This window comes from Typopeltis vanoorti, chromosome 7, assembly GCF_054136105.1.
Source record: "Typopeltis vanoorti isolate ZY-2024b chromosome 7, IOZ_Tvanoo_1.0, whole genome shotgun sequence".
Lineage (NCBI taxonomy): Eukaryota > Metazoa > Arthropoda > Arachnida > Uropygi > Thelyphonidae > Typopeltis > Typopeltis vanoorti.
In genome coordinates this window covers 3,846,492-3,873,376 of record NC_143555.1, presented here as the reverse complement: position 1 = coordinate 3,873,376, position 26,885 = coordinate 3,846,492, and the positions used below count along the sequence as shown (strand labels likewise).

Sequence of the window (26,885 nt, the reverse complement as noted above, 5' to 3'; positions counted from 1 at the left end):
TTCATGATAGGCAGTTTCATTCTCAATGCAAAAACTATCAGCTTTTTTGACTCTAATTTCTAACACCGTACCTCCCATCCACTCTTCAATTAAGCTGCTAACTGTACAAAATTAAACAAGAAACAAAGTATTAATTAACTAAAACTCTTGTCTACAGAATGTGCAAAAGATTATTTCCCATAATAGGGATAATTTTCCATCATTTCTGTCGAGATTCAGATGGTGAAACAAGATTTTACAACTTTTGTGTATTAGCAATTCCATAAGATAATTACTTTTGTGAAGGACTCTTTACAAAACTCTTCACAAAACTTTTGTGAAAACTCTTCTTCTAAAGGATTCGATGTTTGATGGAGATGGCAGCAAGCCCTGACTGTTCAGACTAACTGAAAACAATGTAACTGAGGCAATGAATAGCTGCAAATCTACTAGTTTGACCAAAACATGATAGCCACATACAGAATTTGATAAACTCCAATGTGGGCTACAGGCAGAAGTTTTTCTTTTGCAGACTTAAAAAAAGCAGAAATCTTGTTAATAGGGTGAAAGGACACCTGTAGACCAACCAATCTAAGCAGTTTGGATATTCCTCCAGACACCTTTATTGGGCAAAGATCCCCTTCTCTACCTTGCCCACCTAGGGATTTAACAAAATTCAGTGCACCTGCAGCCTACCATATTCTGTAGTTCAAACATGTCACAGAATCACCTGGAAAGGCAACAAATCCCTACACTGCACCAAAACCTGGCTCGAAAGAAAGTTCAAGAAAGCTTGTGAGATGCTGAAACATCATCTGAATCTCAACAAAAAATGATGGATTAGTAATTCCAAGAATCTGGAGGACCCATCTGCAATCTAAATAGCATCCAGAACATGATGGCAGAACCCTAACACAAGAAAATCTTCATATAAGAGGACTGCTGAGATGTGTTTAATGCAGTTCCATTATAAAAACGTTTTTTATTTTTATTTATCATGTGTATATTATTATACTTATTATATTATGATTGTTATTATTATTACATAATAACACCTCCTGGGAATCCAGACTCATCAAGGGAGGGCACGTATTCTACAGCACTCTGTCTCCACCACTCAATCTCCCAACTACAACAAATCGCAACTACCATCGTTATCATCATCATCAACACTACTATTTTCACAGACGGTCACAAACATCCATGCCCATGGCGGGATTCGAACCTGCAGCCTTTTGGCTGGAAAGCAGATACGCTGACCACTTGGCCAATGAAGCCAGCAGCACCCAGTGTTCCCAAGTGGTCACCCTCTCAAGTACTAACCAGACCCAACATTATTATTATTATTATTTCGGCAACTCCAAAGAGTCAACAGACTCATCGAGGGAGGCCCTAATATCATGTCAAGAACTACTATTCGACATTCACACAGTATCTATCATACCTCGCCTTGAACTCATTCACGGTCATAGCACCCACAACAGACTCTAGCAGCTTATTCCACTCGTTCACCACTCTCCAAGTAAAAAACCTAGCTCTAACACCCCTTTTGGTAAGAACACAGAAAATAAACATTAGGAATGAGGCAAAATGTTCTGGAGATATTGAAAATGCTTATAAATGAAGGAAAGGTACTTTAAAAGGAATAACATATGATAATAATGGCATGCATGTAAACTGAAGATATTCTAGATATTTGGATAATTAGTTTGAAAGATTGATAAATGGAACAAGCTAAATAGAACTAAAAAAAAAAAAAAAAAAAGAGAGTAGTGACAAGTTATAGAAAACATTCAAGGAAAATGCAACTGGGAGTATATATCACTACTTGACATAAATAAAGCCTTCAAAAACTTGAAATGTGAGCTGACAGCTGGTGTAGATGATATTTGACCAGAAATGCTTAAATATGGAGATATAAAAATTTTACACTGGTTACGCTGCATAATTCAAAATGCCAGGGAAAAAATTCTGGATGAATGGACTAGGGCTCTCATAATATCCATCTGTAAAAAGGGAAATAAAAACTGAATCTCAAAATTACAAATGAATGTCCAATCTGACTGTTCCTGGTGAGATTTATGTAAGCATACTTGAGAAAAGTATAAGAAAAATTGTGGAAGGAACTTGATATTGCCAGCATGCAGAAATGTGTGAGAAGAGTTAATCTCAAGTATATAGTCACTAAAAAGGAGTGGAGGAAAGGTAAACAAAACAAGTGTTTTATGCTGGAAAAAGATCCAGAGGAAGACCAGGATCTAGGAGGATTGATACAGTAGGAAGTGCCTTAGAAGAATGAAATATGAGATCTGATAATATTGGTGTCCTGACAGATAACAGATTAATTTGACAGAAAATTGTTGATTGATAGGTATTAATGATGTATTTTCATATAAGCCTATTATAATATTTTGTACATCCCCAGAGGATACACAGGAATTTGATAACGATGGTGGATAAGGATTAAAACAAGACTATAGTTTCTTAGACATTGCTATTCGCTATTTTAAGCAGGACAATGGACTAAAAGTGCACTTCCAGTATCAGGTACTGATTTTCAAAAGTATTTCATGTACTTTTCTCCCAGTCCTAAATCCTGATGATCCATCCAAACTGCAAAGTTAAACAACTTTTACAATTTATTTTTATCATTCTTGTAACTTTGCTGACACTGCTTTAATTATGAATAAGTAAATTTTGCTGCAGTGATCTAAATGGACACCTTGTTGAGAATCTTGTTGTGGATTTGCAGTTGATAAAAGGTGGATATTTTAATTATTTTTCTGTGAAATATGTGTTTGGAATTTTAACTGCATGCAAAATAAAATCTGAGCATTTTCTACTACAGTTCTGAAATGAACTAGAATGTTACATTTGGTACTGAATTTCAATAAATCCTTGAATAATTCATTTCGAACACTAAAATAAAATATTTAAATATTATAAATAACAGTTATATGTGGCAGGTATCCAACCACCTAAAAAAAAATAACTGATATAATTAAACATAATTTAAATAAGAATATAACTACAGTAATGCCATAACGAAGTTTATATTAGAAAAATGACATTGCTGGTAATTAGTTAATAACATGATGGTGTTAACACATATTCTCCATCACATGGTATCATTCAATCTAAAAAAAAATTAGCTAACAAATGTGATTCCCCTATAGATAATTGGTGTCTGCTTTAGCCCTATAACTTTTCGAGATTGAGGAGGGAAAGTTCAATCATTCATCATATTAGGATTATAATGCGAAGATACATAACAGATTACATGTATGAATGATCTGATTCCACTTCATGTAGTCTGATGCACATACCTCATGGGAGGAGCCATAAATGATTTATATGAGGCCAATGAACACACACACACAGAGAGAGAGAGAGAGAGAGAGCAAGGAGAAGATGGAAAAAAAGTAAAGTACCTTCTCAAAATAAATAAATAAATAATAATAATAAATAAAATAAAATAAATTATGTGTAATTTTGGCTGCAATTCTTTGAAATTTCTCTACAGAACAAAAAGTGAAATTTAAGATCAATGATGTCATAATGTTTGCATGGAAAGCAAGTAACATGGTCAAGAACAAATTGGATGAACTGTCTACATAAGAAAATGCAAAAAAATAAATAAATAAATAAATTAATTAAAAAAAATAATAATAATAAAGAAAGAAAGAAAAAAAAAAAAGCAGACCACTTTCAACTGGTAAGCAAGCAGTTATTTCATACTACTTGCTACTAATTTCATATTAAGTGATTAAAGATATTTTTAAGATATATGCATCAATAATTTGTACTTGTTTTTTTGTATTTGCCTACTCATAAGACATTATCCTCTATGAGCCTTAAACGATACTGCGACCGTTTGTCTAATGAATATAATTTAATGATAATAATTATCATCCTTTAATGAAAATAGTTCTATCGCCAGGTTGAGAGCTCTCCACCCACACAAATGCATACCATTTCTGTTGTACTTTAAAAAATAAAATAAAAAACTGGATACGAGTGTGCATATTTCAATTAAATACATTTTTTCGCCACATATAACTAGATGAGTGCTAAGATGTACTTTCCTTTTCGTTTCTTTTTTTTTACTTCCCGCATTTACTTTTTTGAATCTAGTCGTTTAGCTACTAAGATATCTTCTGTAACCGAATAACAACAAACAAACAAAAATCTATATGTGTGACTAGAAAAATATTTTGTAATTGCACTTCTTCAAAAAATGACAATTAAATATTTTGGCGTATCGTATACAATTTCGCAAGCTGGTCCCTAACGCTAACCGCCTCCAGCTACTCTTTCCAGTATATGAAAATACCTAATAATAAAGTGTAGCAGACTGGGTGCTGAAACTTCAATCAGTTATATATTTAAGTCCGAGATAGAACAAATTTTAAATGGATGAATCCAAACATATAATAAAATACCGAACACAAAGCCACGACAACTTCTTCGCAAAATATCATTCCGCATTTTAAACTGTGAAATACAGTACGAATATAAAACAATAAAAATGGCAGTAATTACAAATGCTAAATACTACGATTTACTTAATATAGCAGTCTCTGGTCACTAGTGAAAGTTATTTTAATAATATTTTTTTCAGTAATTTTCTTGTTCACTATCAGTACAGTCTACAGCATGTGTAATCTCGAATAAACACGTGTAAGGATGGGTGGATATCAAAGTGAAGAAAAAAAAAAACAAAAGAGAGAGAGAAAAAGAAAGAAAACAGGTAGCAATATAAAATCATCAACTAATTTCCTTATTACTAACCAACATCGGATAATTGTTGTCACTATCATGGGGGGAAAAGAAGAAAAAATGATAGCTGGCGATAATATTTGTAAACCATAAAACTACTCCAATCGTTTTAGTAAGCTTTGGCGATCACAAGTTTAGTAATTTTAGTAAGTTATATTGATCTACTGATGATTCAGATTACTTCCTAGTCGTGAGGATACAGTTGTACAAATTTTACCAGTCGCTCTATTTTTGTGAAAAAAAAAAAAAAAATTGAAGTCGACAAAAGAACAAGTAATACATCAACGACCTGATCATTAATTAGTATACGGTGCTAGACACTATATGACACATTTACAGGAGTAGGACAGTGCATAATAAGTTCAAAATGTGACTTGTAATCCTGAAAGATAGAGAGATGAAAAGAATGAAGAACACATATGGAAGAAACGAAGAGAATTCTACCGATTTTTTTTTATACGACAATTATCTTGAACAGCAGTCACAAGAAAATATCTATGGATTAAGAGTATTAGATTTGATTTCGGTATCAAAAGATATTATAAATGAATTGCCATTCTCTTTCTTCTTGAAACCATGTATTCGTGACATGTAGAAGAAACCATATATTTTCGTGACATGTAGAAGAAACCATATATTTTCGTGACATGTAGAAGAAACCATATATTTTCGTAACCTGAGAAGACGTTAGGATGCTTTCCAACTGAAATAGGATGTGGATGCACAGTTAGGAAATGAACTACGGAGAAGTGGAAGTAATTTCAAATAGTACAGTGCCAACTGGAAGGGGGGGTGGGGATGGAAGCAATGAATGGAATGTTTGATGAGCAATGGCACACTATATTCGGGAACATGACAGAATAAATATGAATAATATTTTAAATGGATGAATACCATCATTAGGTGCTAAGTGCATAAAAAAGTAAACGAAATGAAGGAAGGAAATATAAACATAAAGATGAGCAGATGCATGAGAAGTATGAATTGCAGATTAGAATGAGAAATGCAATGAAAAAAGAACAAGCAAAATTGAGGGAGGGGGGAGTTCCTCACATAAAGAAAAAAAAAGAAGATTGATTTGGGGAAATTAGATGTGTAAGTATTAGTGATAAAATGCTTATTGTTAATTATTCATTTACAACTTTATCAAAGGAGAACATGCAAGAGAAAATTACAGTAGATAGGCATGGTTTGAAGATTAAGTAGGGAAGATGATGAGTAGTGTATAGTGGAGTAGAGTAGAGTAGAGTGGCCTCCTCCCCAATGAGTCCTTGGAGGTGTCAAATAAGAATAATAATGATAATAAAATGGTGTTCTGATCATCCACGTGGTGCATCAATGACTCTGCTGATGCTAAAAGTGGATGAGGTTATAGATGCTACAGATAAGAGAATCACTTCAAATGGGCTCAACTCGAAATGTTAGCATAATAGATTTACAGGTCTTCACTATTATCATCATTTTGGCTATCACTACTCCTCAACTTCTGGGGATGCCTTGTATTCCTCAACAAACCTTTTCTGTTGATTTCGGTTTGATAAGTTGGATCACTTCAGCAGGAATCTTATAAATAGTGGCCAAGCATCTCTCAAAGAGTAGTTCTTTGGTAACAGATTGAAGCCTAGAGACTCATATTTGGATAGCATGGGAAGCAAGAAACCACTTGCAATCCATATATTTTGCAGAGATTTGCATGGCCATGAGAAACGTGACTTTTCTTAGTCAGGCAAATGTCCGATGTGAATCAGATTCTTACTCCATCTTATTTATTTTGATTATATAAATAACATAAAAACATCTGCTAATGCCTTTTATATCCTTATAGGGAGTTTGAAAGGCTGGAAGAGCAGTTCCAGATTCGATTTTTCTCAGTTTCTAAGATGAAGAACACGAGAGTTTGGGAGAAAAAGACCCACTTGCAGTGCCAGAGATCAACTAACTCAGGAACCGAGAAAATGTTCATTTAGTTCCCGAACGTAAAGCACTCTTTCTTCAGGAAGCCTACTGATGTGGGCACACAAGCTATTTCCACTGGGCTACCCAGGCTCGGTATTGTCATTGTTATTATTATTATTATTATTATTAGAAGCCTCCATCCAGGGAGTCAATAACTCATCGAGGAACACTATACATCACCCATTTCAGCTGTCATACTTTCTCTTAAACTCATTCACACTAGAGGCACTTACCACTTTAACAGTCAAACTGTCCTACTCACTGCTCTGCGAGAACCAAAATCTAGCTCATTCCCTTTTCTTAATAGCGAACAAATTAAATTTCTCTGGACGGCTCCGTGTTCTCTCTCCACCTTCCATAAAACGAAAAATTTCTTCACACGATATCCTATAACACCCATTTTATATACCTCTATCACTTCATCCCTCTTTCTCCTGCTTACAAATGTCTGCAGAAACGGAAAATCACCTGAAGAAGATAAGCTAGGTTCAGAACTATATAAATACGCAGGAACAAGATTCAAAAAAGACTTATTATTTTTAAATAAAATTTACTCAACTGGTATCCCCCCAATAGAATGGAAAAAAGAAATTGTGATTCCTATCTTTAAGAGAGGTAATACAGATGACCCTAAAAACTATAGAGGTATCAGTATACTAAATTCCTGTTACAAAATATATAGCAGAATCTTAAATAACAAACTAATGAAATATTCGGAAAACTTTATTCTAGAGGTACAGAATGGATTTAGAAAAGGACGATCATGTATAGACCCAGCCTTTTGCCTAAAATTAATAATAGAGAAAAGAAGAGAATACAATTTAGAAACACATTGCATTTATTGACTTTGAAAAAGCATTTGACAAAGTTAAAAGAAACATATTATTTAACATATTAAAAGAAACATATTATTTAACATATTAAAAGAAAGACAAATACTAAATAATATCCTAAAAGCTATCACAAGTATATATGAAAATAATCAAATACAAATAAGATTAAATCACGAGCTATCATATACAAGAGGGGTTCGACAGGAATGTCCCCTCTCAGCAACTCTTCTTAATATCTACTTAAATGAAATAATAATAAAATGGAGTAAAAATTTACACCAAGAAATTAAACTTTCACCTACAGTTAACTTAAACACTCTCCTCTTTGCAGACGACCAAATAATAATTACAAATTCTGTAGATAACTTACAGAAAGCTATTTTAAATCTAAATGAGATATCCAAAGATTATGGTATGATAATATCAACAGAATAATCAAAAACTATGGCCATTAAAGGAAAAGATCCAGCAAGAACTAAAATAGTAATAGATAACAAGATCTTAGAACAGGTGAATTCATTTAATTACCTAGGATGTATGATCACATATGAAAATGAAAAAGATATAAACGTAAAAATTGCAAAATATTTAAAAATAACAGGTGTAATTAACTCTATATTTAAACCAAACCTAGTTCAAAAACAAACCAGGCTAAAAGTATACAATACATTAGCCTTACCGGTCTTAATGTATGGAAGCGAAATCTGGACAATAAAACAAAAAGACAAACAAAGATTAACAACAGCAGAAATGAAGTTTATGAGAAAAACTGCAAAGTATACCCTATTTGATCACAAAGGAAACGAAGATATTATGAAAGAATTAAACCAAGAACCAGTAATAGAAAAAATTAAAAAATATAAACATAAATGGATGGAACACGTCCAAAGAATGAAAACAGAAAGATTACCAAAACATACCTTAAAGTATTAGAAAAAAGAAAACCAGGACGTCCTCTTAAACGATTCAACGATGATTTCTAAGGCCGGAACAGGCCATGCTAGGCCTAAATCCTTGATATATATGATGATGATGATGATGATGATGATGACAAATGTCTGCATTCGACATAATTTCTATGTATTCTCATAATATGCATTCCATAATCCCGACATAATCTCTATATCTCTTCTTTGCCCCTTTCCATAGTTTTTTATCCGCTCTGAACACAACAGATCAAATCTGTGCACAGCAGCAGCCCAGATGTGGGATTATCAACGCCTTGTAAAAAGCATCATGGCTTCCTTATTCTTTCACGTGAATGTTCGTTTAAACATTGAAATTTACCTCATAGTCGTATTTGCAATTTTTAGAATGTGACCTTTGAACCAATTCCTATCCACTACAATACCAATGTCTCTGCCTTCATCAGTTTCTTCTAGCTCAACCCCACCAGTACAATATATGTCAGTAGATAGCTCATTGCACCAAAGTGCATAACTTTGCACTTACTAACACTGAATTGACAGCCATTTCCATTTCCCCATCTTTCCAGGTTATTCCAATCATTCTCTAAGTGTTGGATATCAGAAGCATCGTGATTAGTCTGCTTATCTTTGAATCCTCAGCAAGCAACTTAACGCTTTTGTTAGATCCTTACAATATCATTAGTGTTGAGATTAAAAAACAATGGGAAAACGACTGATCCCAAGTACACTATTAATCACCTTATATCTGTCAGATACACAGCAATCATATACCACTTTTTAATACCTGTCTGTTAATCATGCACTTATTCAAGCCAACAGGTTATATTCCAATCCCATATTCCCCAGTTTATGCAATAGTCTTTCATTTAGTATCGTATCAAATGTCGTAGGAAAATCTTACATTGTTATAATGTATCCATTCCTTTTATCCAACTCAGCCGTAACATTGTTATAAAATACAGTATTCATGTATTGCTAAATCATGATCTCCGTCTGGCAGACCCATACTGTTTGCTACAGAGTATAGCGTGTCAGTGAACTCATTTCTGTATGCAAGTTCCTTCACCGCCAGTCCAAATATCCTGATAGGTAGATAGGCACATCGGCTTTTTCACCAAACTTGTACAACGGAACTCTCATTCTTTTCATTTCTGAGATAAGACTCAAGTTATACAAGCATGTCAAGGACCTAGCTAATTCGTCTGAGCATTCCTTTATCTTCCGAGCCTTCATTCTTTCTTTTACTTACGGCATAATGATAAAATTCTTTTGGGTTGTCTTAGGCTGCACAGCCAATTTCCTTTCGTACTGCGATATAATTTTCCATACAAACTCGTAACTTTTCTGGCATGCGCTTTATATATATTGCATAACTCCTCTTACTCTAATTCTGACACTATTCCTACCATACCATGGTGATATGGACCTGTTACTTAATAAGGTTACACATTTGTTCTTCGAATTCTGCAGATATATTCTGACACTACTTCATTTAAGCACTTTTTCAAAGATTCCCATAAACTTCTGATATCTTTCCCATTCAGTAACACCAACCAGGACTGAAGATAGCATTCTCCTGAATTGGCTATAATTTTCAGCTTTAGCTCAGTGGAAGTGGTGTTTACACTCCCAGCGTTAAACCGCCCGAAGAAAGAGCGTCGCGAGTGCCATTCTAGTCGCAGAACAGAGGAACTTTTTATAAGCTTTTTTCGACTAGTTCCTGAATTAGTTGATCTCTGGCACAAGCATGCAGGTCTTTTCTCTCGTAAACTCAAGAAAATGTACCGTAGAACCCACACCATTTTAAGACATTGAATATATTGTGTTATGGTTAGGCACCACGAGATGGCAGCAGTGTTATAATGTATTCATTGCATGCGCTTATTGAGTGTTAGTCTTGGACCAGTGATCTCTGATTGGCTACCAGTGGAGATTGAACTGACCTCTCCATAGATAGATAGGGTTAAAAAGGCTTCGCCTACTCCCTACTCGATAAGGGAATAAAAGGCGTTAGCTGGTTTTTTTATGTAATCTATCCAAATTGGAATTATCATATAGTTAACTACTTCCCAGTCAGTACATCATGATCACTATCACCAAGTGGTGGCAAAACAGTTTCATTCTTAACTGAGAAATCTTCTAATGCTATGATGAAACCTAATACTCTTTGGCCTCGAGTTCCTTCTTTCATATGCTGCTTGAGAAAGTTGTATCAGAACAGCTCAATAAATTCTCCTTCAATCTTATCGTGAGTTTTCTACGTAATCAATGTTTGGATAATTTCGGGCACGCATAATAAATACTCGTTTAATACCTATCAGGATAGTTTGACTAAAAACATGTACAATTTAGGTATTTTTAAACCTTTTTTTGTACTATGCAAGCCTTGAGAAAGCTAGTCAGTTACTAGCGAAACCGGTAGGCAATTTGTAAGAACTTAAGTACGCTATAAATATATGGTTTATGTAACAATAAATCTTTATTTTGTAGCTATCAGGATAATTGGGCGATGCATTTCGACTTCTCCAACAGCTGAACCACCAGGTCTGTTGGCAACACATAACCACACATTTCATTCAGTTAGTCTCAAATTCTCTGCTGAATGGAACATTATTACCATTATCTTTCATGAATTTATACGTTTCTTATCGTGAGTTTTCTACGTAATCAATGTTTGGATAATTTCGGGCACGCATAACGATTACTCGTTTAATACCTATCAGGATAAATGGGCGATGCATTTCGACTTCTCCAACAGCTGAACCACAAGGTCTGTGGCAACATATAACCACATATTTCATTCAGTTAATCTCAAATTCTCTGCTAAATGGAACATTATTACTATTATCTTTCATGAATTTATACCCTAACTGGACTCAGGTCCACTAATATTAATAGTACTCCTCTTCCTCTCCGATAGGAGAGGAAAATACTATACCCTTTAATTTTAAACTTGATTTCAGTTACATCTACCTCTGGCAGGTATCACTAATTCTAACAAGTTATGCCACAACGTATTCAATAAAAGCAGCAAACTGAACCGCTCTGTTCCTGATGAAGTGAAGTTATATTAAGTGAAGAGATCTGACAAGTTTCGCATCAAGCAAAAAATGTTTATAAACTAACTTTTCTTATTAGGTGCAGAGATAATGACCTAAAGTTTAGCTACAATATGTAGATGGTATGTTCATATGGTCTTGCTCTGGAAACCAACTACAAGACTTCGTTGTTATTCTTCTTAAAAACATTCGTCCGCGGTTCACTTCACTGTGGAATTAGAAACCAACAGATTTCTACAATTTTTACACAATCTCCTGGAAGTCTCCGAAAAAAAAAAAAATTAGCTATTCGTTTTACAGAAAACCAACGCCCACGGGAAGATACCATATGAAAAATCATCACACCACCACTGTGACAAAAGACTGGCATTACAGCTTACAGGATCGCCACCGATATGGCAAAAATAAACTCGTTTTTCATCCCGCAAACAGACAAATCGGCCATTCAGAACACACGCAATTTACAGACAAAAATACCAGTTGTGGTGATGGCCAGTAGATGGCGCTGATGTAGATGATTGGTAGTAGAGGTTCGGTGTAGTGGTGGAGACAGAGAGTTGTACAATAGGTGTCCTCCCGCGATGAGTCAGCGGACTCCTCGGAGGTGGCATGAATAATAATAATAATAAATAAAAAATTCGTATACCTCAATTTACTAGTCAAAATATATGCTGAAACAAAAAAAAAAGATGAAAAAAATTCTAAAACATCCCCTCCAACAAACAATCAAATGAATAAGAAAAACAAGAATACAGAATATTACAGAAAACAGAAAACCTTAATTCTCAGAAACTGCGCAACTCACAACTCAAGAAACCATGGATATATTACATCACTTGTACTTGGGAATGTGCAGTGTAGAAGACACAGATCAGTCAGGAAACCAACGCATCACAAAACATGAAGGATGTTAAAAAAAAAAGAAAACATGAGGACTCTCAACACATACAAGACATCGAACTCCAAATACTATGACGACATACTCAACCAGTGGCGCACCCAGGGGGAGGGCCAAGGGCCCCCTCCAAAAATAAAAATATACTCGAAAATTTTCCAAAAATGTTTTCCTAATTAAAATTCATTTTTATATTTACGTTGTGTCGTTTTTCTATTTTTATACTACTTATGAATTAGCGGTAACATAAGGTGAGAATACCCTATAGCTCTCGTAATCACGGCCGATGTGAACGCAAGGCGAACGAAGTAGTGCTCTGGCAGACCGAGCTCTAGTTTGCCAGAGGACGGGTATCATGTATTGGCGATCACTGCAGATAATCGGTCATAGGTCGTATTCAATGTGTAGTGTGTATTCTCAAATAGTCTACTCAACTCGCCCCCCTCCAAGATTAAATCCTGAGTGCACCACTGTACTCAACTGGTGCATATTGACTACAGTTTGCAAGTCATAGTCATCCGAAATGATAGTTGGTTTGATAATTAATGTATGAAGATACAACAGCCACGAGGTATGGCATCGTCATGAAACCAATGTAAGCTATTAGATGTAATGTTTTTTTTTTTGTCTGTACACTGCATATGTTCTTCTGCACCGGTTTGCTGGTTGCAGGACGGCTAACTCACGAGCAGTTCTAAAGCCCTGATTAAGACTCTTCGCGTCCCAGACGTGATTTTAACCCAGATCTTTTCAACCAAATGAGCTTCGGAGGCTTATATCCGAAAAAAGTTACCAGATTTAAGGTAACAAGTGGCCTACCTCAGGGTTCAGTCCTTGGGCCATTGTTGTCCAATCTATACATTAATGACATCAGGCAGGGTTTATCATCAGATGTGCAACTGTTTGCCAATGATGCGAAGTTAGGGAGAGGAATCAAGGATGCTACTGATATCCAGCACGTAGAAAATGATTTCAATATGTTGGAAATTTGGACAAAAGAAAATGGTTATCAGTTTAATTTAGTAAGTGCAAAGTATGTGCTTTGGCGTGATGAGATTTCCAGCGGCATATTATATTATATTAGTAGGGTTATGCTGAAAGAAACTGATGAGGCAAGGGATCTTGGCATAATGGTAGATAGCAATTTGAAGTTCAAAGGTCACACAGCAAAAGTGGCAAAAACAACTCAGAGGATAATTTTGAAGCTGTGAATGTTGAAACGTAAGGATAAGAACGTCATTTACCACTTTATAAGGCCTTGATAAGACCATCTAGATTGTGCACATATTTGGTCTCCTGGGTTCTAAGGGGGATAAAGAAGCTGTGGAAAGAGTTCAAAGAAATTACTAAGTTTATATCCGGATTAGGGGATTATGAAGACAGATTGTATGTGGATTACAGATTCTGATTAACAGGAGAAAGAGGGGTGATATGATAGAGGTATATAAACTTTTGAATGAGTGCTATAGGGCATCGTCTGATGAAAATTTTCGTTATATTGAAGGTGGGGAGAGAACATATAAACTTTTGAATGAGTGCTATAGGACATCGTCTGATGAAAATTTTCGTTATATTGAAGGTGGGGAGAGAACACGCGGTATCCATGGAAATTAAGTTTGTTTGCAGTCAAGAACGGAGTAATTATTACTACTATACGAACTTCCATGGAGTTCTAGGACTCATCGAGGGAGCGCACCTACTCTACATCTCTGTCATCTACACCAGCGCCATCTACTGCCTACCACCCACCACCACTAGTATTTTCACAGAAATCAAACATCAATCCCCATGGTGGGATTCGAACCCACAGCCTTTTGGCTGGAGAGCGGATACGCTAACCATTCGGCCAATCAGGGGTAAGAGATAGATTTTTCTCTTGCAGAGCAGTGAGTGGAATAGTTTGCCTTTAGGGTGGTGAGTGCATCTAGTGTGAATGAATTTAAGAGAAGGTATGACAGCTCATTTAGGTGATTTGTAGCCTCCTTCGATGAGTCCTTGACTCCCTGGAGGTCTCAGATAATAATAATAATAATCTGCTGCCCTATATTTCGCAATGGGAGTATGCGAGGCTGTTTTAGCCCCTTTGGAGACTGAAGGACAGTCAATTTTCACTCGTAGCCAATCATAGACAGCTGGCTCAAACTATCAGTGATATATATATATATATATACATATACATATATACCAGAAATCAGTTAACCTAATTATTTGTGTATTATAACTTCTTTTAATAAATTAACAAATCTACTGAATGTACAACTCGAGTTCCACATGTTACATAGTTTAGAACATTAGTCTTCAACTGATGCACTGTTATATTTCTCTTATTACTACATGCACAATGGGTGAGTATTTTACAACTTTTTCGAAGCATGCAATAATCCAATTTTGAAGCAGAAATATGCTATTGAAATTGATATTCACTGCCGATTACAAAGTTTTATCTTGAATCAAATACTGTGTCATTGGAGCCAAAATGCAGGTAGACGGACAAGTACAGCCCCTTTGTACCCATAACTAACGAGAAAAAATCCGCTTGTCCATTCAGAAGTAGCTAACTCGGGTACAGGTGAAAGAATGGCTAAGAAAAAGTTCCTCTAGTCAACGATTAGAATCGAACTTATATAGGGTGGGTGAAAGGGTTGATTATTTATATATATGGGGAAAGGGGGTTGACGGGGTGTAGTCCGTTTCGACTATTCTCGGACGTCATGTGTTCAGATGACGACCGAGAATAGTCGAAACGGACTGCACCCCGTCAACCCCCTTCCCCCCAATATAAATAATCAACCCTTTCACCTTTTCCCCACCCTATATAATATAGTAATATAATATATGTTTATATATATATTACGGAAAAAACCCGGGTTTTTCTAATTTAATTCTCCCAAATTGCATACCCCCCACCCCCTCCACACACTCAATAGTTTTCGGACATCGCATAAAGAAGAAAAGCCGCAACACCCAGAAAAAGGTATGTGTAAATTTCTCTTCCTTATGCTACATATACGTTTTGGTAAACTTACATCTACAATGCCCTAAGGATCCGTGAGTAAATAGCCAATGACATTTAAACAGGGGCACTCCTAAACTGAAGCAAGCAAAATAGCCGTAATTATAATATAAAACATAAATCGGTTAACGTTAGCCTTCGTAAATAAATTAATATTAATAATTGCAGTAATCCTCCACTGCACTGTAAGACAACAGTTTCTTTAGCTTCTTGGCAATGTCTTTATTCGAGTACCAATAATCTGTATGGTTTCACCACATCTCAGAGAAAGAATCTAGAACACTAGTGAGTGATATTACCTAGAAACGATAATGACCAATTCCTCACTTTGTTTCAAGTAGTACTTGATATAGTTTTCGGAATTCTTGATTGTTGTTTCTGAAACTATATATAATGCAAGTTATGTCTTCATGCTCTGTAGAGCCCTACAAATCTTTGCAAAACACAGTTCAAGAAACATTGGTTTAAATATTGGCTTCAAATATGGTCCAGCATTCTGCTTGTCTTTTATGAAAGGTTAAAAGTATTTTGGACTAGCGAAATCGTATGCCAAATTTCCACGTGGTAGGTTGATGCACGCAGTAAAACTGATAGTGATGGATAATAGATTAGCGAGATATATTATATTATATTATACTGGTTTTTTAAAAGATAACTTTTGTATGGGGGAATTTTCTTGTAAAAGAAAGGCAATGGTGGTATATTCTTTGGTCACTGCTGTTTACATTATTTATAAATGTTATTTCATGTGAATTGATAAGCTATATTCCATTATACACTATCTACCAATAATTGTCCAAACACCCCCTGCTATTTGAAGTTAGGGACATTTCAGGTTTGTTAACATAAAAACCAGTGTACAGATAATAAGCAGTATTTCATCGTAGCAGTTGAACAGGTGGTATGGCAACATGACGTGAACTCAAATGAATTTGAAAGAGGTATCATTGTAGGCTGTCACATTGGTGGAATGTTCAACATGGCATTTCTGCTCAACATCAACGGTTGGCGATATGATCAACAAATGGAGACATTCTGGCATCACTAGTGCAGGAAAACACCCAAGGCAGTTGCCAAAAATGACCAAGACAGGATGTTAAAACGGGCATCAAGCAAAAACTGGGCATAGACCATCTATGATGAGTTCCAGAGCGTCAATAACATCATGGTGAGCACTAATACAGTATGAAAAGAACTCCACGTATGGGATTCCTACAGCACACAAGTTGAACAAGGCAGTTCGTCTGGCTGGTGCAAAGAGCACTGACCAATGGAATGGCCTGGTGCAACTGGACAATTGACCAATGGAAAATGGTACTTTAGAATGATGAATCAAGGTTGACTCGTTTCCAATCTGATAACAGTGTGTGGAGACATCCCAGTGAACACTTGTTACCACATACCTACAGTAGCTTCGTGGTGGAGTAATGGTGTGGGTTGCATTCAGCAGGTTTGGAGTAAGCACTGGTCATTGTCTGTGGTTCCATGAAGGCAGCTCAGTATCCTCACATTCTGGATAACCAGGTGCTACCTACACTGTGGAGTTTTTATGGAACAGACCAGTGTTACTCTCGAGACAATGCCCCATGAAAGTTACAGCTGTTATGGAATGGTATGAAGAAATTTAAACAATTGCCCTGGACTGACCTCAGTCCCATCAAAAACCTGTGGGACAAATTGAACTCCAGAGCAACGCGTCCTCAATCTGTTGCTGAACTCAGTGCTGCTTTGGAGGAATGAAGACAAATTCCACCTGATGTTTGCTACACATTGGTGGAAAGTCTCCCTCAATGGATGCAGGAGGTGATCAAGGGCAAATTGTAAATTGCTCAAGTGACCGGACAATTATTGGTAGATAGTATTGGTGAGAGATATAAGAAGTAATACTAAGTTAAAATACTTTTTTAAGTAAAAAAAAAATTTTTTTTTCACCTTCAGAGAATGGAGAACTTTGAGTGTTCTAGATTCTTAGAGCTGAGTTCCAAGACCTGGATGATGATCTATGATTTACACTCATCAAATCATACAGATTATTGATACTTGAATAAAGACATTGCAAGGAGCTAAAGAAGCTGTATATATGTCCTACAGTAGTTGAACTGCAGTACAAGACCTTCCTCAAACTAAAAGTGTTGTAACCAAATCTGCAATTTGGGTTATATTCTAACCTAAGAGTGTTAGAGTATACTTGTTATTACATAACACCTCCAGGGAGTCCAAAGACTCATCAAGGAAGGGCACCTGCTCTACAACTCTCCATCCAACTGCAAAATTCCTTCATCATCTACCACCACCACCACTATTTTCACAGACAATCGCAAACATCCCTGCCCACAGCAGGATTCGAGCCCGCAGCCTTTTAGTTGGAAAGCAGATATGGCGACCACTCGGCACCTCAAACAACTGCCACTATCTAGTATAGGACTAGATAGCAGCAGTTGTTTGAGGTACTCTCTCTCTCAAAAAGCACTGATAGCCTTCAAGCCTTCTCTGCTCACTAGCAGAGAAGGCTTGAAGGATAGAAACAAGCTGCCCATTGGCTTCAAAATGTTGAGGGATAAATGATCTCTTTAATCTCCTACCTCCTACTTCGTTTGGGGATTAAAAGGTGTTAGATAATTTATTTTGCGATTTATTCTTTAACTCTTCGATTAGACTCAGAAATGCGTACTATGGAATGTTGATTTTGAGATAAAGGAAGTTGCATGGTTTACCAGATTAGCAAAACAATGGTGTCATCATGTAAATTGTTAGAAGTGCTCTTAAGCAGATTAATATAAACATGATTATAGAGGTGAAGAATAAGAGATCAGGAAGTTTTAAAACAGTAAGGTGAGCAACTAGTGAGTAGATTTCTGCCCTGTTCTGCAAAGATTGATAGTTCGATGAAAGGCAGTCTGAATTTGTGAATATGAATCGTTAATCAATTTATGGTTTATGTGTGTGACATGCGACTTCCAATGAAGCTAGCAAACAAATTTATAATTCTAGAGAGAGAAACTAGTGTAACTGTTCAGCTTACTTCAATATAGTTGATCCTTGGATCATGTGAATGGATCCCCTTTTGTGATATATATAACCAATAAAAAGAAATTCTATTTACTGTATGCTCACTCTAAAGGTATAAGCCTGCATATGACTGACACACCTGAAGAAAAGAATACGCATAAAGAAAAACAGATGTTATGTACAAACATTAAATTTACAGTTGTATTACAAGCTATGCAAGAAATTATTATGGTAGAGAATGAATTATATCCTGCACAAACACGATCCTACAACTTTTTCCAATTATTTTTTTGCATGTGGCTTTACAATTATAAGACTATCTCTGTGACGAACAAAATATTGGATCTATTAAATTGGGTTTAATTATTTCTCTATGCTGTATTCATTCCATTTAAACCTAATTATGATCACCTAAGCCTAAATGTTTGACTATTTTGAATCTTTCCTCTCTTTTGAAATTTTAATCACTGAACTAATTTTGGATATACATTCCAATTATCAAAATACTTAGTCAAATTCAATACACATTATTAAAGTGCATCAGATAACTCAAAGTACACCTGAGGAATTATTAGAATTTAAGAAATCTTGAATGAGTCCATCTTTAGCATCTAAACTGTCACAATGGCAAATGAAGTTTTAAAAACTGAAAATACTGATATCTTTGTTGAAACAGATTTTAAACATAAAATAGACTAGACTTAAAAAAAAATGTCCTAAAACTAAGCAAGTTATTACACTAATTTAAAAATATTAGAAAAATATAAGGATTGTGTTTTTTTTTTTTATGAAAAAGGAACAAATTCAGTTCAAACACTTACTGAAGATGTATTATACAGAAATAGTGGCAGTGACAAGATGAGTGCTATGACACTATTACTGCTATTGAAAATTGTAAATTCTGGAAAAAAAAATGCAAATCATACTGCTATCTTGTTTTAACAAAATTTAATTTCCAAGTGCTGACAAAAAAAAAAAGGGGAGAAAATTTTTGGCATATAAACAGTTTGAAAAAAGCACTCATCTGTAAGGAATGAGAATTTGCTTTGACAAGTAAAAAAAAATCAGGTTCAAGAGTTTGTTGACAGGAACCAAACCCTGGAGATTCAGTGGCAAGCCCTAAAGAAAACAGTGATTTAGCAAGAGGTATGTGGTGAGGTTGTCTGCAAAGACACAAAAATCTGAACTCCATCGTGGACACAGGAAGTTAAAGGGTTAGTGAAGGAAAAGAAAGAAAGCATATCAAAAGTTCCTGGCAAGTTAGTCAGCTTATGAAGATGAATGAAGTTATCTCTTAGAGAATACAGAGAGAAATGTCAGAAAGCTAAACACTGTAAAACTAGCTAAACAAGTCATGGGAAGACTTTGGTAAGAACACAGAAAATAAATATCAAGAAGGTGGCAGGCATATTCAGCAGGTTGTTGAAGAAGCACAGAAATGGAGGAAAGGAGTTAGAGATGACAAAGGTAACATCAAAACTGGAGAAAAAGATATCCTTGAAGAATGGAGTAATTACTGCAAAAATTTGCCAAATGAAACAAGCAGTGATAGCACAGTGGTAAAAAATACTGATCAGGCATGAAATAAGGAATACATATCCATACTTGAAGTAGAAGCCATCAAAAGCCTGAAATGTGGAAAGGCAGCTGGAGTAGATGACATTTGACCAGAAATGCTCAAGTATGGATGTATAAAAGTCTTACAGAGGCTGCACTGCATAGTTCAGAAGACCTGGACAGAGGGACGAATTCCAGATGATTCGAGTAGAGCTCTCATATTATCCATATATAAAAAGGGAAATAAAACTAAATGTGAGAATTATAGTGGTATTTCTCTACTGAGTGTTCCTGTAAGATTTATGCCGGCCTGGTTGGCCGAGTGGTTAGCGTATCCACTCTCCAGCCAAGAGGCTGCGAGTTCAAATCCTGTCGTAGGCATGGATCTTTGCAATTGTCTGTGAAAATACTAGTGGTGGTTGGAGGTAGATGGCGTTAGTGTAGATATGAAGGTAGTTGATGTTGGAGTGGTGGAGATGGAAACTTATGGATTAGATGCCCTCCCTTGATGAGTCTTTGGAATCCTGGGTGTAAGGTAATAATAATACTTGAGAAATGGTTGAGAAGGATTGTGGAAGAGTAGCTTGGTGAAGACAAGCTGGATTCAGGCCAAATAGAGGCTGTCAGGATCAGATTTTCACTTTACAATTAGTTGAGAAATCATGGGAATAAAACAAAGATCTGTAAGTTTTGTAGATCTGGAAAAAGCATATGACAATGTGCCAAGAGAGAGAGAGAGAGAGAGGCTATTCAAAATGCTACAGTTGTATGGTGTCAGTGGGGCATTATATCAAGCAATACGTAGTCTTTATTTGAGTTGTAAGCCAGCAGTTAGAATTGAAGGACGTACAGGAAGATGGTTTAATGTTAAATCTTGTGTCAGACAAGGATGTACATTATCTGTTCTGTTATTCATTATTTATATGGATCACATTATGAAGGAAAGTGGTATTAAACCTGATATCAAAATTGGCGATATTAATCTCAATTCTTTGCTTTATATGGATTATGTTATATTTCTAAATAAATCTGCTACAAGTCTGCAAAATTCCCTGACTAAATTGAATAACTGTTGTAATAGATATGGTATGAAGGTCAGCAATAACAAGACAAAGAAAACAGGCAGAAGCATTAAAAATATCAACTGCATCGTGAATGGAGAACCTATAGAACAAGTAAAGCATTTCAACTACTTAGGCATGATTTTTAGAGAAGATGGTAAATTAAATATGGAAATAGACAACAGGATCAACAAAGCTAGTATGGTAGGAAGTCAACTGAATAAATTTATATGGAATAAGAGAGAAATTAGTCAAAACACCAAATTACCTGTATACAAGATAGTGTTCAAATTTTAACTTATGGATCTGAGAGCTGGGTTAGAAGTAAAATAAAACACTTGGCCAAAGATTAGAGCCCACAGATATGCAAGTCCTCAGAAAGATTAGGGATGAACAGATGCCATCAACGGCAATATCATATTAAAAACAAGGTTATTAGGAAAGAACTTGACGTTGTCAGTATCCAGGAATGCGTTAGCAGAGCTAATCTCAGGTGGTATGGTCACTTGAACAGAATGGGCAAGGAAAGATTAGCGAAACAAGTGTTCTCTGCCAGGTTGGCAGGAAAAAGACCCGGATTGATATGGTAAAAAGTGCTTTAGAAGATAGAAATATAAGATCTGACAATGTTGAAGTCTTGACAGGTAAAAGATTGATTTCAAGGAAAATTGTAGATAGGTTAGTAATGATGTAAATTTTTCATGTAGTACTATCATATCCTGTACACCTCTTATGGTACATGGCAGGAGTTTGATGGCAGTTCAACTATCTGCTTTATTTACTTAATGCTGTTTCACATTTTATGTTGTAAATAGTTTCTTCTATTTTTGCTTATTATTATTGCACCCTCCATGAAGTCTGAAGACTCATCGTGAGAGGTTCATTCAATTGACAATATATTTATCATACTGAATCTTAAAATCCTTAATATTTCTTGCATTAACAATTCTGGCAATGCATTCCATTCACTAAAAATTCTCCAAGTAAAAAATCTGCCCATGCCCCTCTTCACCATTCTTACTGTTATCATGTCCATTGGAGAATGCTGATCATCTAGTTTTCTCGATTATCACTAATTTTATTATAATGGAATGTAACTAATGAGAAGAGAGAATAGGCCTGCGTTATTTTATGTTTAGAGAGCACTCATTCATTCAAGATAACCTAACTGTGACATGGAAACCTAACATGGATATGCAGTATATAGCAACAATTAGTTCATTTCTTACCATGGTGGAATATGCAGAATTTAACTATTAGTAGATATTAAAACTTGGAAAGTTGAGAAAATGTATTCATTTCTCTCAAAATATTTCATTATATTGATTCTAATGTAATTATCATTCGATTGTTTTTCAAGTTGTCACCATGTTATATGACATCACTTGTTCAGTTCTTCTGGCAATGTTTCAGAGCTAATCAGAATTCAGAATATTCAAAGCATTAATGTGCGTAAATGTTATTTTATTGGGTTTTTATGAATGTTTTAATGGTTTATAATGGCAGAGAAGAATTTGTTCAACTTTTTCCATAAAAAGACATACGTATTAGGAGGAAGAACATAGTGAAAAATAGCATCATTAATAAAAAAATTAATAATAATAAATGGTCTTGTATCTACAACATACATGCATTTTTTTTTTCTTCACAGACTGATAAACACATATTTGCTTCAATACTGGTAGTTATGCAGAGGAAAATCTAGCCATAGCATTACCCAAGCTTGTAACATCAGATTTGGTACTGACTGGTATTTATAATTTGAATTAATATTTATAAATAATATTGTACATATAAATATTTATACATCCTGTTAAACATGTCAAAGCAATTTGAAAGACTTCATAAAATAATGAGGATATTCTTAATGAATTAGTGTCAGAAAGCAATTTTCATTTTTAATATTTCATAATATAAAATAGTGGGTTTGTTGGCCATTCTCAAGTAATTCTCTGGGCATATGAGAGATAAAAGATATGAAAGAATCCAATTTATATTAATACATTTCACAAAAACTAATCAGCGATCAAAAAGTCATTAAAGGAATATCTAAAAATAAGTCAACCAGAATAGTCAACTATGTCTATGGTTGTGAGAAATCAAATATTGATCAGATCTCTTATGCAAGTCAAAAAGGAAGATATTTATAGTGATTTTCTTCCTCGGCTACTTGTAAAATAACTAAAACATTTTTTTTTTTTTTTTTTTGAATGTAAGTCAAGCGGGTTTTTAATTTATTGTCCTACATGTTTCGCCGATTTTTGCTATTGCATCTTCAGGGAATACAATTGGTAAGCTATATGAAGGTAACTTCATATAGCTTACCAATTGCAAATGACTTTAACTTCATATTCCTTTAATAGGTTTTAACTGACAGTTCTAATTCATACAAAATTAGTATTGTGTGAGACAATACATGTATCTCGGGAACGCGATTTATTTGTTACGAGACATAATGTAAATGGCGTGAAAGTTCATTTCTTTGATGTTTAGTGATCTGATTAAAGCTTTCCAAATTTCTGGTAGGGTTAGACCTTGATTCTTATTTAGGTTTCCTGTTGAACGGGTGACCGTAGCAGCCTCCTTGAAGGTTCTGGAATGGTAGTTCTCTTCTATATAGGGCATATGACTCTTATCCCACTCAATGAGATGGTTGGTAGAGGCAAAGTGGCAAGAAAGGCCTGAAATATCTTGTCTGTTGTTTCTGACATATCCTATGTGTTCTTTCTGTCTCGTTTCGAAGCTTCTAGAGGTCTGACCAACATAACTAACACCTCAGGAGCAAGGTATATTATATACTCCAGAGTACTTGACTTGTAGAATAGATGAGGGTCTTTCGGTGATCTTAAAAATTTCCGAATAGTATTGACTGGATTTGAATGCTACTCTAATATTGTGTGGTTTTAGAAGGATAGCCAATTTTTTGGAAATACTGCTGGCAAATGGAATAGTTATAGTACTGATGTATTGGGTGTCATCACGTTGTCTTTGTGGTATATCCGAAAAGAGGATATTGTTGCAGAGTCTTTTAGGATAGCTCTCTGGTTATTGAAGTTAATTCTTTTTGGAAGTCATCCTGGTCTGTTGTGTAATGTATAGCTCTTTTCTTAAGCATATGGATAATGCTAAGTTTCTGGGATATATGATGAGATGAGTTGAAATGGAGGTAACGTCCAGTATTAACTACAATATCCAGAGAGCTATCCTTAAATGGTTATCCTAAAAGGCTCTGCAATAATATCCTCTTTTTGGATATACCACAAAGACAACGTGATGACACCCAATACATCGGTACTATAACTATTCCATTTGTCAGCAATATTTCCAAAAAATTGGCTATCCTTCTAAAATCACACAATATTAGAGTAGCATTCAAGCCAGTCAATACTATTTGGAAATTTTTAAGATCACCGAAAGACCCTCATCCATTCTACAAGTCAAGTACTCTGGAGTATATAATATACCTTGCTCCTGTGGTGTTAGTTACGTTGGTCAGACCTCTAGAAGCTTCGGAACGAGATAGAAAGAACACAGGATATGTCAAAAACAACAGACAAGATATTTCAGGCCTTTCTTGCCACTTTGCCTCTACCAACCATCTCATTGAGTGGGATAAGAGTCATATGCCCTATATAGAAGAAAACTACCATTCCAGAACCTTCAAGGAGGCTTCTACGGTCGCCCGTTCAACAGGAAACCTAAATAAGAATCAAGGTCTAATTCTACCGGAAATTTGGAAAGCTTTAATCAGATTACCAAACATGAAAGAAATGAACTTTCACGCCAATTACATTATGTCTCATAACAAATAAATCATGTTCCCGAGATGCGCGCATTGTCTCACACAATACTAATTTTGTATGAATTAGAACTGTCAGTTAAAATCTAGTCTGTTACCTTCATATAGCTTACCAATTGTATTCCCTGAAGATGACGATAGCAAAAATCGGCGAAACATGTAGGACAAATTAAAAACCCGCTTGACTAACATTCAAAAAGTGTTTTAGTTATTAAGGAAGATATTTCTTTCAAGCCATGCAGAAGCTATTTTTCTTTTTATATATTTTTTTTGATACAAAGTGAAATTATTCTGATGTGTTTGATGAATTACAATTGAGTGGCAGCTGTGATTCAGTAATGTCCTCTTCTATGTTGTGCAGCACATTAGCATCCTTTTCAACAGATGTTTTGCTGAGGGAACAACAGGGTCCCCCAGAATATATATATATATATAAAGAAAGAGATACACAGGGTGGCCATAAGCCATGGAACATACCATAAAAAGGGCCCTAGAATGGGCTAATGTGTCAATCTATTTTTTCTGATTCAGTTACATAACTGTACCTTCAGTTAACCAAGCCATTAATTATCCAAACCAAACTGCTTTCCCAATGCATCCAGATAACTGAAGGATTACTGCATAGCTGTTGCAGACAATTTTTTTACACTAATAATTCTTATACAAAAAACTTTTAAAAATTTGGCTGCAACGTAAGATAGGGGAGGTTTACCTTATTTTTAATCATTAATACTGTTGTTGCTGTTGGGGTACTGCTCATATTTCAGAGGAATTTACTTTCACTACAATTGAAACAATGTCTAATAAACAGCTGCTTTGAAATGGAAGCCTGCTCATAAAACCAAAGAAGAAAGGAAACAAAAAGAATCTCAGTGTAGATTAAGGATGTACAAGAATGAAGAGAAGACAAAATAATGAAATAAGAAATTAAAAGTGCAACGAATGTTAAAATAGAAGAATATTAGCTTTAACAATGTCCAATGGCTGGCAACACCTGGGTTCAAAATCCCATCTAGGACACGAAGAACATTTATATAAACGTTTTTCTTTGTTAGCTGGTCTCATAGAGAAGTGGCAACGTTCTTCATCCTGCAAGGCTATGATCCCTTATGGGATGAAATTTCAAACCAGACACACACCACACAATATACTATCTGAAGACATGCAAATCATTGTATCAGCATATTGGATCGGTGTGTCGAGGGGGGGGATAGTTTTTTTTTTTTTTCTATACCACTTCTCAAAAATGCTTTGGATTTTTGTTTTCTTTTACTAACTAGATTCAATGCTTTAAATTTGCTAAGCTATGCCCTTAAATTAAAGATGCCAAGAAATTATATTCTTCGTTTATCCTTTATCCAAGATTTGTGTGTAAAGTATCTTTAATGACTAAGCTACTTGTATATAAAGGCTAATGACTTCACATTAATTGCCTTAGTATCCCATAAGACAAAGCACACATCCTTTTGGGTGCAAATAATGCTAAGCATCATGGTAAGGACCATTACCCAGGCTATTTTCAACTTTTATTCAGGTCTCATCAGTGGGAGCCAGACTCAGTAGTGAGACCAAGGTTGAAGTAACGCTGGAGTCATACTTCATCATCATCATCAAATTCCTGCAATTAACCCTCAAGAGGGTGTGCAGGATATAAGAGCACTACATGAAAAATTACATCATTACTAACTTCCTATCTACAATTTTCCTCCAAATCAGTCTGTTACTTGTCAAGACTCCAACATTATCAGATCTTATATTTCTATCGTTTCAGACACATTGCACCGTATCAGTCAAACAATATCTTCCTCTGGGTCGTTTTCCTACCAACCTGGCAGAGAACACTTGTTTTGCTAATCTTTCCTCGCCCATTCTGTTTAAGTGACCATACCACCTGAGATTACCTCTGCTAACACATTCCTGGATGCTGACAATGCCAAGTTCTTTCCTAGTATCCCCATTTTTAATATGATATTGCCATTGATGCCATCTGTTTATGCCTCTAATCTTTCTCAAGAC

The 26,885-nt window shown here is 35.3% G+C and overlaps 1 protein-coding gene across 4 annotated transcripts in view; it reads right to left on the bottom strand.

Annotated features, from left to right (window-relative positions):
* The window catches only part of LOC150104456 (erlin-1-like), a 354,949-nt gene extending 350,011 nt beyond the window's left edge, over positions 1–4,938 (bottom strand). The window contains exon 1 of one of the 4 annotated variants that reach the window (XM_090395630.1): positions 4,771–4,938. In XM_090395630.1, coding sequence (XP_090251756.1) covers positions 4,771–4,776 — 6 coding nt within the window. In that variant the 5' untranslated portion in view covers positions 4,777–4,938. The other 3 variants (XM_090395631.1, XM_090395634.1, XM_090395632.1) reach the window with 3 other exon arrangements.
* Positions 4,939–26,885: the final 21,947 nt, after the last annotated feature.